The sequence below is a fragment of the Etheostoma spectabile genome, chromosome 11 (genome assembly GCF_008692095.1).
Source record: "Etheostoma spectabile isolate EspeVRDwgs_2016 chromosome 11, UIUC_Espe_1.0, whole genome shotgun sequence".
NCBI lineage: Eukaryota > Metazoa > Chordata > Actinopteri > Perciformes > Percidae > Etheostoma > Etheostoma spectabile.
The window spans coordinates 6642731-6658460 of NC_045743.1; the positions used below are offsets into that span (position 1 = coordinate 6642731).

General features: G+C 38.4%; 1 protein-coding gene across 3 annotated transcripts; it reads right to left on the bottom strand.

Moving 5' to 3' along the window:
* Positions 1-753: 753 nt before the first annotated feature.
* Positions 754-13816, bottom strand: morc3a (MORC family CW-type zinc finger 3a). Of its 3 annotated transcripts, none has more exons than XM_032530374.1 (19): positions 13738-13816; positions 12315-12387; positions 10735-10867; positions 10317-10543; positions 9865-10021; positions 8973-9120; positions 8490-8618; positions 8271-8390; positions 8070-8167; positions 7829-7936; positions 6835-6963; positions 5178-5249; positions 4940-4982; positions 4666-4746; positions 4417-4537; positions 4144-4231; positions 3015-4062; positions 1515-1717; positions 754-1374 (listed from the first exon to the last, which is right to left on the bottom strand). In XM_032530374.1, exons 1-19 carry the CDS (start codon positions 13795-13797, stop codon positions 1200-1202), a joined length of 3213 nt encoding a protein of 1070 aa, XP_032386265.1. In that variant the 5' UTR covers positions 13798-13816; the 3' UTR covers positions 754-1199. The 3 variants fall into 3 exon arrangements, with proteins under 3 accessions (XP_032386265.1, XP_032386264.1, XP_032386266.1); XM_032530373.1 differs by having other exon boundaries at positions 5175-5249; XM_032530375.1 differs by lacking the exon at positions 12315-12387 and having other exon boundaries at positions 755-1374; positions 5175-5249; positions 13738-13808.
* Between the last annotated feature and the right edge of the window lie 1914 nt (positions 13817-15730).

Here is a 15730-nt window from a genome sequence, read left to right on the forward strand (position 1 = left end):
AGTGGTTTTCACTTATTAACCTGTTATATGTAGTTTAAAGTATGTAAATCTTATTGAGAGGACATTATCATGTGTGCCATTTGAGATTTGTTTTGTTAAATGATTAATAAATAATGTGATGGAAATATAAACCTATTCTTCCACAGGTCAGCCTCAAAACGTTTTTTTGGGGGGTTTGGAATCCCTTCACAGTATTAGTTAACTAGAATTCAGGAATAAAAAATCATCCCATTTTATACACTGGATATTGAGATATCTTGTATGCTCATGCCATTACCATTGGACACTGACACATTGGACTAACAGTGCCATTCGATTCATTACAAAAAACATGTCACACTCAGCGAGTTACACGAAAACATAGATGACATTTAAAATACACATTCATGTTTTAGTGTGTCTAAGTGTTTGATGTTAGCTTTGTGTCCATGAATACATCTAATTAGTTCTCGCTTTCCAAACATCTTGATCTTAATGAGGCTTCCTGAACAAATAAAGCTCAACATAATATACACCCCAAAAATGCCTTCATCGTCACACCCCGAACTGAGTGGAATACATGCTTATCAAAATCTGATGCCTATAATTTGTGTTTATATATACAAATATGACACATTAATGGATTAAAGTATCCCTTTAAGTTTTAGTTTGTCACACAGAAACCCACTCTAAGGATAGTTAGAAAAAATATAAAGCTAGACAGCCATATTTTCTGTGTTTCTTTAATCAGAAAGGTTTACAGAAGAATACCAATGATAGTGTGCCATAGCGCATTTCATCACAAAGCAAAGACAGGAAATAAAAAAATTATATTAGAGACAAATACATCCAGCATATGCTTCAATTCTAACCAAAGAGAAAACAGTCAGGTTCAACAGCAATCATCAACAAACTTGGATACAGAGCCGGTTTGTTTTGAAAAACTTGACCCTTTCTACCCAGAAACTCAAGAGCAAAGTAAACAGCCTATAACATTACACTGTGATTGTAAAGTATTTAATGAGATAAAGAAACAGTACTAAGCTGCTCATAACCTGATGAATTCCCGTTTATCAATACAAAAACTGTAAAAACATATTTACACACCTTCAAATAAATTACACTTAATTTCCCCACACTCATAGGAATCTGTATGAATTCTTTACATGTGTAGTGCAACACTTAATTCCAGGATCCTATGACTTGTTCACTAGATTTATTTATTGCTCAGTCCCTCTGTTCCTCGGCCCCACTAGTGCGATAGAATCCACGTCAGAGAGAACCTGTTCTAGGATCTCATCAATTACATTACACTCATAATTCACTTGGTCCAGTTCCAGAAAAGGCACGAAGGAGACGAGAAGGCGCCCAATGTTATGCCTCAGCTCAATTAAACTGAGAAGAGGAGAGAAGCACAGAGCAAAAATTAGATTTACATTGTTATTCTGCTGGGTGGCTAAGTTCATGAATCAGATAAAGTGGATTGTGATAATTCATGCAACATGTGAGGGAAAACGATTTTCCAACAATCCAACCTTCTAGATGTATCTGTGCTTGAATCTATGCCAGAGTTCGCTGTCCCTCCTGCCTCCTCTGGATCGGTTTGGACTGTACAATCTGTCACTATGTGTTGAGTGGGGCTTCTCTCTTGTGCGTTTTCCCTCTGCTGCTGCAGGCTCAACCTGAGCTCTTCACACTGGGATGCCAGGTTTACCTTTTCCACCTCCAAACTGTTCAACTGGTGGCAGAAGTAAAAGGAAAATGAATAAATGAGGGAGGGTAGGCAACATTAATAAAACAAAGGTACATTTACATGGGCGAGCAAATAAAGCGTATAGAGAGAGAGTAAATTATACAAGACAATGATATATAACCATACTACCTAACATACGGTAAAGCTTTTTATAGTTACATTGTTTTACATAAAGCACAGTCAGATTTATGTTTGGCTTTCTTATATTTGTAGGATGAATAATCTCAGCTCAAAAGTCCACTTTTGTAGCCTTTCAGTCTTCTAAACTTTGCCAAAGCTGATATAGCTTATTCCTATGTGCCAGAGAGCTTCACAGTTGCCTCAAAACGATTCAAAACACACCAGGGAGCCACATTATTGTACTGGTAATAGGAAACATAAAGAGTATCACCAGTCTCGAACTTTGAAGTCCCACTCCAGACTCATTTTAAAGTATGTAAAACTACTCTGTTTATGATCAATATTTTGGTTTACCCACATAAAAAGTAAAATAGAAGTCTGGAAAGGGACTGGAAGTACATCTACCTTTCCTCCCTCACTGAGAATTTCAGGATCAGGCTTTACCTGGCCCACCATGCTTGTGCTTCGTTGAGACTCATTCAGTGACAACATTTAGCATTTACCTTAGGTTGACCGGTAAATGAAAGGAAAAGGAGGAAAAAAAAGAAGAGTGTTAAAAAAAGAGCAGTGCGGTATTTAGATGATAAGCAACATAAGAGATTTAGTTTACATGTTTGAGCCTCACGTTGGGTTTAGACAGGAGGAGGCAGGATGGCCGTCTCTGGGTGCCCCGTGGCACAGCCACCTGCTCGGGGAGCCCACTCGCAGAGCTACGTAAGCATGCGGTCTATAGTTAAACTATAACTATAGTTTGTGCGCTCTGTCCGAACCCTACCGTCAGTCACATCCAGACTCATGTGAGGAGTGTGTTGTACACTCAAATTGGCGACTAGCAGACATATCAGAATGGTAAGTGTAGTTAGCATCTTTTATTTGTCTATGTTGTTTGTGTGTTTGTGTGCAGTCCGCTTTGCGCTGGAGGTTTTAGGTTTCTCTGCTGGCATTTTTTATTAGACAGCGATTGGTTTAGGGTTAGTGATAGAATCCGTTTAAATCTCGGATTTCAGACTCGTGTACAATCACCTCCCCCATTAGAAGAGGAATGTGAAAACACCTCTCTACGGACACACTTTGCCAAATACAAGTCAGTATAGTTAAGGTCAGACGTTGTAGGGGACATAAACCTTAAAAACACATTTTTGAATACAGCTGGAACACTGACCTGTGAGCGCAGTTCATCCCTCTCCTTGTTACTTTCATCCAGCTTCCGGATGAGAGAGTCAACTTGCAGTGCAAGCTCATCCATGTCCTCACCTTGGGCAGTACTGGGCTCGGTGGCTGCCAGTAAAGCCTCTTTGTCCTCAATCAGTTCATTTACTTTCTGTTTTGCCTTCTCAAACAGACTTTTGTAGTCTTCCCCTCCCTCATTTTTCTCAGTCTGGCTGGCCTGGTGAGAACACTCCTTCTTTACATTGATCTGAGACAGCTCTTTCAGTCGGCTCTGCATGTCTTGCAGCTGGCAGGTAAGTGTATGGACCTGCTCTTTAAAGGAATCCCTTTCCTGAGCTGTAGCCTGCATAAGATCTATGAGCTGGTCCTGCTGTTCCTGTACCTCAGTCACACTGGGGTAGTGATGTGGCGAGTCTCTCTTTGAACAGGAAGGTCCAGCATCTTCGTCACTATCCAGATGATGAGTTACTCCATTCTGCAAGGTCTGCTTTCCTTGATTCTCATGGCAGGCATCTCCGTTGCTTTTTTGCTTAATAACGCTTTGCTGCTCAACACTGCAGACACCTATGTCTACCCCTGACCTCTCCTCCACTTCAGTTGGATTTTGGTCCTCTTCTTCCTTCTTCACTTTGGGTACTTCTGTCTGGGTGGTGCTGCTGGTAACCACTGTAGAGGGACCTGGGGCAGGACTGGTTGCAGAACTTGCCGAGGCAATTCCTGCAACATTCATCTCCGAGGTGTCATCCACAGCAGCATCATCGCTGCACTCCATCAGCATGCCGACATTAGCATCACTTTGCTCTTGTTCTGTCTTCACTTTACTCAAATCAATGTCTGTTTTTTTGGGCCGGGGGGCACTGACAGCCTCCAAGATACAAATGTCATCATCAGTATCATCATCATCATCATCACCAATGAGCACTGATGGGGAGCTTACTGGGCTCACATCCACTAATGTGGATCTACCCTGATGGAAGCCATTCATCTTTTTTGGTCTTTTGGGCGTTGCATGTGGAGTAACAGGCTGTGTTCTTTTCCCCCTGCGGTGCACACAAAGCACAATTAATATACTTCTTAAACAAAGTAAAATGGATAAGCTCACAAACAGCACAATGTCTTACCTGAGATAGCCTGCTGACAGTACGTCTGGCGACAGTGAGCATACACTAGAAATAACTGGAAGACCACTGCTACTGGAGGGGCTGCAAGCTAATGAGACAGAAAAGCATTCATTTTTACTCTGAAGAAGATCTCTCACTCTCTGGCTTGTAAAAGGCTTGTCAGTGGAGAGGATTCAGCTCCCACAACACCCCCTTGTAAGAAGAAAACATTTTTCTCTGAAGAATCAAAGAATCACTCACTCACTCACTCACTCACTCAATCTCTCTCCTTACCAGCTTGTGAAAGGGTGGAGGACCTGAGTGGAGAGGATTCAGCTCTCGCAGCACCGCCTTGTGTTACATTAGTGTTAAACCTACTCCTTGGAGTGGTTGGGATGAAAGGGGAATCGACAGTCTGTCAACAATAAAAAGGAAAACATTTAATTTGCAATTATTAATATTCCTACACCACATCTACCTTCTGCAATGTATTTATTAAGACTTCTATCAACACAACAATTAGTCTTAGCCATCATTCCCAACCTTCAGACGTTTCTGGGCCTGTTTTTGCCTGGAGAGATTAGCCAAACGCTGCTCTTCCTGACGCTTTCGATCTTCCTCAGCCTAGAAAAACAATTCGCTATTACAACAGCGCTATTAATCACGTGTCAATCTTTATGAAATCAGAAACCAATATTATCAGAAAAATAATTATTTATTCCAAATCATGCAGAGGTGTTACATTGTACCATGTGGAGAAAACAGCAATAGCATGCAGAGAATGGCAGGTCATTTACAGCATATGACGTGTGCTTACTTTTTGTCTTTCCATCTCTTGCTTCTTTTTGTCTTTCTTCTCCCTGTAAAATATACGTAACAGAGGTGAGGTTAGGCAAGTCACTTCATTTACTATGCTCAGTTAAGATATATAGATAGATAGATAGATAGATAGAGAAGATATATATCTAATATATATAGATATATATATATATATATCCATTTTATTTCTGGGCAAAAGTTGTGACAGTGGTTTTAACTGAAATAGGACTCACTGTTGTTTATAGGTCTTGCAGTATGAAGGTGTCTCTTCATCAGAGTCCTCGAGCTCCTCCTCTGCTTGGCAGCTCCTGAGACGGCAAAATAGAGATTGAAAACATCCACTGAGTCTGAGCTACTGTTCGGGTTAGACAATTTTTGACAAAATACAATGATATCAATAATGTGCATGTGTTTCAGGTACTTCTAGTTGTCAATACACAGAGAAATGTGCCAAAAGTTGGGGAAGTATTCCTGTGGAAGCAGTTTTCATGTTAAATGATGTGTTGACCTATGCGGTCATAAATCTACCAAGCCATCTCACAGATGACACTTTTAAAAGTACCTTTAAGGTGCCTTTAAATCCAACACACAGTGGCTGGCTCCACTGGGTTGCCATGTCCTGCCCATTAGTCCAGACGATGCACATGCTTATTTAACTCTGGTACTGGTTTTATTAATACCCTAAACAGACATTTGATACATTTTTATTTGTGACTCCATCTCCACCTGCAGATCATGTAGTTGATGATTCATGTGATTTAGGAATTTATATATCTATTTATGTTTACTGTTGTGTTAGTAGCTCTAAAATATAGAAAATATGTTTGGACATTTTGACGTTTGTGGGAAAAAAAATGTATGCATAGATGTGCTATTGTAAATAATGTGACATTTTTAGACGATGATCACACAAGTAATGGTGTGTTCACACCAAACAGGACTGGCCTGGTCTCTGCTCTTCCTGACTGTGAGAATGCCATCTGGTCCGATAAATTTGAAGGGAGTACCGGATCATCGGGAAAAAATCAAACTGAATAAAAAATTCTCATGACCAAGAAGAACAATGGAGCTGTGTGTAAGATAGGTTTTGCAATAAGTAAGAAGAGAGATTCAGGTCATGGAGTGACCTCGCTCTCACAGTTTTCTTTGTCTGCGGAAGATAAGGCATGCACATGTCTCGAGTAGCATCACATCATAAAACATTTTGAAGCAGTGTATACATTTGATAAACAGAATGCCACTATAAAATATCCCATACAGTAAAAGTAAGTAATAGTAAGTCTTTTTGTCCTTGGAGCGGGGAAAGCAGATGTATTTCATGGCATTGCTTTACCAATCTCGTGAGAAACCAAGATTACAGGAATACATGCAACTGATAACAACGATGAACAGGATGGGCAAAGAAGCTTGCTGGAGAAAATAAAGAGGGAGGTTTTCTGTTAGTTAGACAAACTGGCCCTCATCTTTACACATATCTTCAACAGATCAATGGGGCTGTGTGTAGTTCCCTCCTGCTCAAAAAAATCCACCATCACAGAATTAAATGACTACAGGCCTATCGCCCTGACGTTTGTGGTCATAAAATCCTTTGAGAGCCTGGTGTTGTGCCACCTGAAGGACATCACTGGTCGCATGCCCGACCACTTGCAGTTTGCGTCTTGTTCAAGTCACGGATAAAAACAAATGATCCCAATATGATCATGTGGTCAAACTCATGAGAGTAACGTGAACACAACATGAAGATATACTTTTAAAAAGGAGTAAAGTTTTACAAAAACGATTTGTGTATTGGAATACAAGTATCTTTTTTTCTCCATTTATATTAGTTTATTTTATCACATGAGATAACAATTATTGTAACAGATTTTTTTTCCAACAAGGCCTAATAGTTACCTGAACTGAGGATCAGGGTTCATTCGGCAGAACCATTTATCTGGCAGCTTGCTGTAGTCGATCCCGTCAGGGAGTTTGCGCCAGCGCAAACATTCATCACATTGTACCCAGCTTTGATCTGGACGCTTCCTGAAGACATAGAGTAAGTATGGTTGGATAAACAAACGTGTAGAATACATTCAATGAAATTCAATTTATAGTATCAAATCATAACAAGAGTTATCTCAAGACACTTTACAGATTGAGTAGGTCTAGACCACAGTCTGTAAACTATAATTTACAAAGACCCTACAATTCCAGTAACTCCCCCAAGAGCAAGCATTTAGTGCGACAGTGGCAAGAAAAAACCTCCCCTTTAGGGAGAAACCTTGGACAGACCCAGGATCTTGGAAGCTGTGTCTGACGGTGCCGGTTGGGGGTTTGATGAACAGTGACAATAGTAGTCACAATAAAGATAATGAAACAATGACTAGAAATAGTAATTGTAGTAGATCATGGTATAGCAGGGCACTGCAGGGCGTTATAGGACGTAGCAGAGTAGAGCAGAGCATAGCAGGGCGTTACAGGACGTAGCAGAGTAGAGCAGAGCATAGCAAGGTGTTACAGGACGTAGCAGAGTAGAGCATAGCATAGCAGGGCGTTATAGGACGTAGCAGAGTAGAGCAGAGCATAGCAGGGCGTTACAGGACTTAGCAGAGTAGAGCAGAGCATAGCAGGGCGTTACAGGACGTAGCAGAGTAGAGCAGAGCATAGCAAGGTGTTACAGGACGTAGCAGAGTAGAGCAGAGCATAGCAGGGCGTTACAGGACGTAGCAGAGTAGAGCAGAGCATAGCAAGGTGTTACAGGACGTAGCAGAGTAGAGCAGAGCATAGCAGGGCGTTACAGGACGTAGCAGAGTAGAGCAGAGCATAGCAGGGCGTTACAGGACATAGCAGGACGTAGCAGTATGCAGCAGGACATAGCATCATGTCAATCACTGCAAAATGTACTAACATGGTATCTTCCACTGGTACGGTGCTGGTTGGATCCTCTCTTTTTCTCCTGTAACAGATTTCATTCCAGTACTCCTCCAGTTTGATCCCCAAACTTGTCATAGTTTTCCTGTACCAAGGAATCCAGTAATTTCATTAAGACAACAATATTTGTTTTGTGAAAGATTCAAACTGACAGAAACTCATTTAGACCCTAATCATACCAATGGGATCAAAAGAGAATGCGGCATCTGTGCCATTACCTGTACTTATCGGTCTCATTAAAGCTCTGTTTGTTGTGGGTCGGTTCTAGAAAGTAACACTCGATGACCCCAATGACCCCAACACCTTTGTTGTTGGCCTGCAAAGGCAATGGTTCAGAAACATGAACACTGGATAATTACATTTAAAAACCCTTGACAAGGTGTAATTAACAGCCAAGCTGACCAAAACAACTAACTTACCTTAAGCTGGCAGCCCACACGTTCATATGCTTTGATAAGACGATTCTTGTGATACATCATAATGCCATACTGTTCTTTACTTTTGGTGTTATAGCCAAAAGTGATGGGAATGCGTTTGGTCTAAAACAACATTTAAGGAAAACAAGAAACATTTTTTGCGCACATTCAAATTGTCCCAAATTAAAACACATTTATAAATACTTTTTATTAAAAGGATACAACAAAAGTGGGCTTGTAGTGGTCTTTTCGGACGAAGGCAAGACTCTTAGCAATGAGCTGAGATTTCACCTTTTGACCACGTATGATGATCTGCATTATAGGCTTCAGGTAGAGAATACTGCAATATGCCTACAACCCATAAAAACACAAGTATCAATTATTTACTCATGTAAATTGAAAGTGAGATCAAGAGTCAGAATCAAAAGTGTAACAATTCTGTGGTGTTTTTCCCATGAACACAACACAGATTACCTGATATAGTTTTTTTCAATAAAACAGTGTAATACTTTGTTAAAAAGACTTAAAACTACATATACTACTGGAAATATACACAATCTGTGAATGTGCAATTGTGGTCAATGTCAAAAGTTGAACTTCTGTAAGCGTTAAATTATAGAATTTGTGAAGGTATGGATGAGGAATAAAATATTATGCCTTATAGGTTTAATACAATCATTAGACATGCACATTGCGGCTCCTTACCCGTAGTGAGTAAAAACTCTCTGGGATGTATGACGTGACAATGTCTGGTTGTTGAGTATTGTCTTTCATTGATTCGTAGACATCAGATGGTATTCGGATATCGTAACGGTCCTTCGTTAAATCAAACTCTGTTGTTCCAGTTGATGTCCTTTTAAAATCATAAACATGTATATAGGTGAATGGGCCCCCATCACAGTGATGTCTTTAAGTTTTCTAGTCTCCCTAACACTGGTGATTCTTGAACAAATGGAAAGACGCCACTAGCAGATTCTCTATTGTAAGCCAAAGAGGACACATTGTTGTGTAACAAACATTTCTTACATTTTTAATTCAAATAAGACTCAGCTGTACTATTTATTACCCCTTACTCTACTTTTGTTCATGTCAGATTGCTGAAGAAATGATGACTAGCTTGGTCATGAAAGTTGAATGGTTAGTAGGTAGTGTGTTGATAATATCTTCTTTATCTGATCAATGTACATAATTGATTTGATGATCGATAGTTTGCCTTCACTCCCAAGCTTGGCAAATATAATCTACTACAAATCCAGACAAAAACAATAAACATAACTGGAAATAAATTTTACCAAAAAGTACATATCATATGTCCTCCTAGACAAGACAGTAAAGCAAAAAAAAACAAACTTAATTCTCAATTCCACCTAGTTTAAACAACAAACAAAGTCTAGCCTCCTCTGGAGTGGCATTAAACCTGTCGGTCTCTAGTGCTAATGGTAATGTTCAGGAGCACAACTTCACATAACTATCTTTGTTGTTTGTTTAAATTGTACTTTCCGTAAAATTCTCCACAGTACAAATCTGAGAAACGTACACCGACTAGCACTAGGTTTCTGGAATAAAACATAGATGATGTATTGTTGATGAGACAGACCTGCGGAGATTCCAGATGATGATCCGTGTGCCAGTCTTCCCTGTGTGCGTGTGGGAACTGATGACATCGATCTCACAGAGCAGTTCTTCCTGTGTCTTGAAAGGGGAGTAGCACAAGATGTCCTGCAGACTGGCTTTGTGCTCCTCTCTTACACTGAGTTAAGTTGAAGTTAAGGAGTACTTGCAATATAAAATTAGGACAAATGGTAATATGACTGTCTGATTGACATGTGCTGCTCTAAAACAAGTCAAAATGATATCAATCTATGTAGAATTGTATCTAGCATCAATAACTACACTGATGAATTAATTCATGTTCTAGACTTACATTTGTATGTGTTACAAATTTACTGTTTACTGGAGTCCTCTTTTACCCAATCCAGTTTCCAACACATTATACCTTCATCATGTCAATAAATTAAAAAGATTTACATTTTGTTTACAAAAGGATATACTTGTTTTTTTCTTTCTGTTCAAAGCAGACAATAGGAACAATTATTTGGTTAGCACCAATCTTTTCCAGGTAGGTCTGAGAAAGCATCCCAACACATGACACACTCTTTGACTTTGAAAACACAATGGCGTCTTTGCCGAGGCGCATGGATCCAGACTTGAAACCGTTGCCATACATACCAATTGGCTTCACACCCTTTAAAGCAGTCTTGTCACTGTACCCAAAGCTTGACGGGGGGGAAATGAGAATATGAATCACGTCATGGTCCATATGTGAATGTAGCATCATATATAACATTCATTTGTGAAGGTTTTAGGCAGTGTTCATTGTTTTTGCCAGTAGTGGCAGTGCAATATCAACATCCAGTGGGCCACAACACATTTTCCATAATTTCCCAAAAATTTGCAGTGTCTGTACCTGAGCATCTTATGCATTGTTTCATGGTTCAGTCCATTTCCATTATCCATAAAAGTGAGGCATTCTATTTCTTTGACCACAGTTTTATCAATCCAGAACTGTTTGGCACTGACATCTGGATCATAGGCATTGTCTGTGAAAAGAAATCATTTTAAGGGATAACTTAAATTCACATTAAGAGCTCAACCTCCAGCATTTAAAGTTCTCACATTGCAGTGATGTAGAGGTGTAGGAAAGACCAGAGTTCTTCTGGATTTTTGGGCTCAATGTGTTGCATGTGGGTAGGTGAAAAAAAATGGATCAGTATTTTACATGACATTTTAGCAACTGGATCTTTCTTTTTATTGCACTGCAAAGGAGGATTGCACAAATAATAGACAGAGTACTAGAGAGTAATAAAAAGGTATTCTCTGCCTCTTGAGACAGCCTTTTATACTACGGAAATCTCAATGACATCCGACAAAGAGTGTGTGTACCCCATAGTTATCCTAAAAAATACTAAAAGTTGAATCAGACAACAATAACTGTCCGTGTACTGCCACTGTCCACATTTTAAACAATATATTAGTATTGCATTACCATAGCTTTCTAGTGAGGCATAAGCTCTGTCAATACCATCCTCACTCTATTCCTGAGCTCATCGCTATTCAAAAAGCGTACACGCACCAGTGAGAGAGGTGATTTAAGCATACATTGAATCATGTTTTTAAATGTTTAATGTAAAGGACATTTAATCCAACTAAATGCCTCCATAAATGTATTAAAAAATGTAAACCTTTTGGAATATTTATTAAGTAGACACAATTATCATTACAACAACGCAATTTTTGGCAATTACTATGCATCACAAAATGCTTGGTCATTCTCAAAACCAAATTAATGAAGTCTTTGGGAATATTGTTTGCCACAGGTTAAAGTAGTTGGTTGCTTGTTTGCTGAGAAGAATCTTGGCGTGGATATTTTAAATGTTCCTTTTAATTTAATGGAAATCTGTCCTGGTTGTGGAAAGAGTGGGGTCTTCTATAGAGATAGACAACCCTCTGCTCCACTTTCATACCTATGGGCAAAACAAATAATCGGTTTCAGTTGAAAATACAATAGAGCCCGACCAATATAGATCGGGGGGCCGATATTAGGCACATTTATAATGCCAAATAAAGGATTCTGATAAATAAATTTTAAAAAAAAAATGTTATGAGTGTTGTTGTTGCATAGTTTGTTGGCAACACTGATTCTTTTTTGTGTTATTGTGTTTTTGTTCAAAAGGACTTTAAGTGTGTATTTTTACACATATTTATCAGAATTTGTATATTTTGATGTTTCTCTGTTCTGTTGTGACAATAAAACAAATTATTATATTATTATTATTATTATTATTATTATTATTATTATTATTATTATTTATTATATTATTTTAGTGAGAACTCCTAAATAACTACAAAATGTTTTGTTACGCGTTTCTGGATTATTATTTTTTTAAAATATATATATCAGCCTGATAGATTTTTTTAAAACCAAATATTTGTATTGGTATCTGCCTTCGGTCGGGCTCTAAAATACAACATGTGATGATGACTCACCTATAAGCTCAGCTATGGCGCTGAAGGGCCAGGTGTGGCTAGTGGAATTGGTGTGAAGAAATTTTGGACAAAGCTGCAAGTTGGAGGAGATCAAGAAATACACAATAAATACATAAAAGTGGCCTTATTTCCATACATCAATCTATTCAATGTGTCCTTAACGTTAATCAATGCAGTCAAATGATGAGTAACGTCTCAGAAAGTGATTTTACCCAAAATATTAAGTGCATTGCTCTTGTCAGTCAGTATTGTCCGACTAAAGGTGTTTGCCGACTTCAAATGATTAGCACAAATAATTAATGTGACTTGACTGACAGTCATTAAGGTTTAATATGTGGTTTAAACCTATAGCAACTCTTATCAGTACTAGTTTGCACAAAATCCCTCAGAGTAATTTGTAGTCTTAAATGCGTTAACATTTTAAGAATATGCAGTGCATAAACATTTGTATGCAAGTGAAACAAAATTGTTTCTGGTTTTCTGAAACACAGAATTAGGGTTATGGGATCAACCTAAAAAACATGTCTCTTGTTCTGTCAAACAAACAAAAACGATTGTAATTCATAGCCCTACCAATATAATAAGTAATGCACTTTTGACAGTTTACATGGATTATAGTTCGAGAAAATCTGAAGCTAATGATCTGTAAACTTAGACTTTACACTTGTGTTTATGGATGGCAAATTATGATGTATAATTATAAAAAATATGTATAAGTTTATTTTGGAGACTTTCCGGCTTTTATCTGACATGTGAAGAGATATGGGAAGAAAGAGGGGGGGGGGTGACATGCAACAATGATCCCAGTCAACGGGACACCCACTCTTTAAACTATCACGGCTTAGTGCTGGCCACTACAAGCCCATGTCGTATGGGGTCTGGAAGGAGAACTGAATGTGAAACAGTTTCGTTTTCCCAAATGTGATGCGTGGTGTTGACATTGTGATGTGGGAATGTCAAAACTTTTCTTTGTCAATGAAATGGAGGTAACATCATGTTTGGCAAAAGATTTTTCTTTCCTTGTGTTAAAATTATTTGTAATTGTGCAAATTGCAAATGTGTTGTGGTTTTAAAAACGCGGTTTGGTCGACAATTCTCCGAAGCACGACATGTAACATTATTTTCATGATTAGCCTACAAGCTGTAATAACAAAAGAATAGTCGTTAACTAGCGAACCGGAACTGTGCTATTTTTGCCAGAATTTAAACATTTACTAGCATTACTGACGATCACGCGTTAGGTGAAAGGCAGAGCTTTGCATAGAGTCTAAAAGCAAGATGGCATTTCAACCAGTCACGTTATGTGTACGACATGTTTAACCCCTTTACCCATACGACGTTACCTATAACTAAAGTTGAACGGTTGACGTCATAGTATAACAGGCATAATAAAAAACAAAAACATTCAGTATATTCTACTCACCGTACTAAGTGGGACACCGCGGTCTGCTTGTGCCGCCATCTTTCCGTACACAGATAGCATTGCTAAAGGCGGAAGACCACTGCCCAATCTGAGGAGAGTGCAGATTTGAGTCGCGCATGCGTTACTTTGCGACGAGTGAAGCTGTGAGTTGCGCATGCGTCACTTTGCGACAAGTAGCATACAAGATGCTAACGAGAGCCTTCTTTCATGTCAATACAGTAAAAAAAGGACCTACTTAACGAAGTTGGTTCACTGCTCGCTACACGTTAGCATCAAACACAACAAAGGCTGTCAGTTGAATGGTGTTTCGAGCTAACGGTAGGAATTAAAACAACCATGAATAGCTAAAACGCTTTTGAAATGACTGCTAGCTTAGCTACGATTTAGCAATCAAACAATACAAATGCTGTCAGTTAAATGGTGTTTTGAGCTAACGTTAGCAATCAAACAACCATAGATGGCGTAAACGTTTTTGAAATGATTCCCATCTTTTCTTATTGTTTGTAATGAGAAAAGTTTATTGTTTCATGGATTTCACAAATTTCAGTATGACATGTCGTAAACCATTCAAATTTGAGCATGCGCAACTGACATCCGCACTTCACCAGAACCGGTCTGACCATAGACATAAATCTTTATTATGTCTATGGGTCTGACCATAGACAGATAAAAAAGCACTTTTCCGTATTAAACAATACATTGTTTCCATTTCCACCTGTACATAAAAAAAACTGTTAGATCATATGACCTCTGTAAGCTTTACAAAATATTTGTATGAAGTGTTTTGCTTGTTTTGTTTTTTTCTTTTCCTTCAGTAACCCCCTGGCTCTTTTAGAACGTAGACTATAGTATAGAAGATGTTGTTTTCTACTTTATGTCCACATTCTTCAATAAAGTTTGAATAAAATAAAAAAAAAAAGATAAAAAATAAATAAAGTACTTTTCCTGTGATGGCTAGGCGTTACTGCGCAGACTCCAACTGAGCTTGACGACGTGTCTGTAAGTCTTCTGTTAGCTGTGCCCATATGGAGCTGTAACCCCCTCCGTCCAGAGCAGTGGGACGTGTTGGTCAGTTTCTTTAACTGTCTATGGAATCCTCAGAGGATATTTGGTATGGAGCATCTATGACATCCTTTAGTGCCATGTAAGAGACGATTAGCATATTTGTTTTCAAAAAAGTTCAATCAAATGAACCTCATGCAGTATGGTATGGAAGTCCATTTCCAGTCATGAGTTAGAATTTCAAAATAATGACTATATTAATTCAAATAGTGATACATTTTATCAAAAAATGACTTAGTGGTCAAGTCATTATTATTTTTTTAGATATACAGTTAATAGTATCTTAAAAATTATTTCATGATTTTGAGTAAACCTATTTTTTTATTCTTAATCGTAAATTGGAGAAAGCTTCTCATTTTTAGATATTATCATTATTTTAATGGCATGGACATGTCACTTTATGAGGTTTTTAACATTAAGATGAGTTTCTCCAGTTGTTCCCCTGTGGCTAGAAATGGTGATAGGTCTAAACCCATGGATGTATAAAGAGTATCCTGCTCTGCCTTTGAGAAAATGAAAGCTCCATGTAACCTCCCCTTTCTCTGCTTCGCATGCCCAGAGAATTTGGCTTGCAGATGAGAAAGAGGAAGACGTCATGGCCTGCAAAGAAGCTTCACTTTGTGAAGAAAAGCATAGCATAAATATGTACAGAGAATGGTTGAAACCACAAAGGGATTTGTTTAATATGGTTACTGCATTCAGAAACAAAAGGAAACAGGGAATAAGGGGTTGCCACATTTGTGAAAAATGGTAGGAGTTATAATGTATGTAATGTAACAAAAATAGCCTTGCTTAATAGGCGGGTGGCCATAGAGAGAGGGAAAGAGATAAGCACAGCAATAACATATAAATGGCAATTATATTAAGAGTAGATAATAGAACTATGACTAATAATGATAATAATAGTATCTAATGGTGTAAAACACCTACC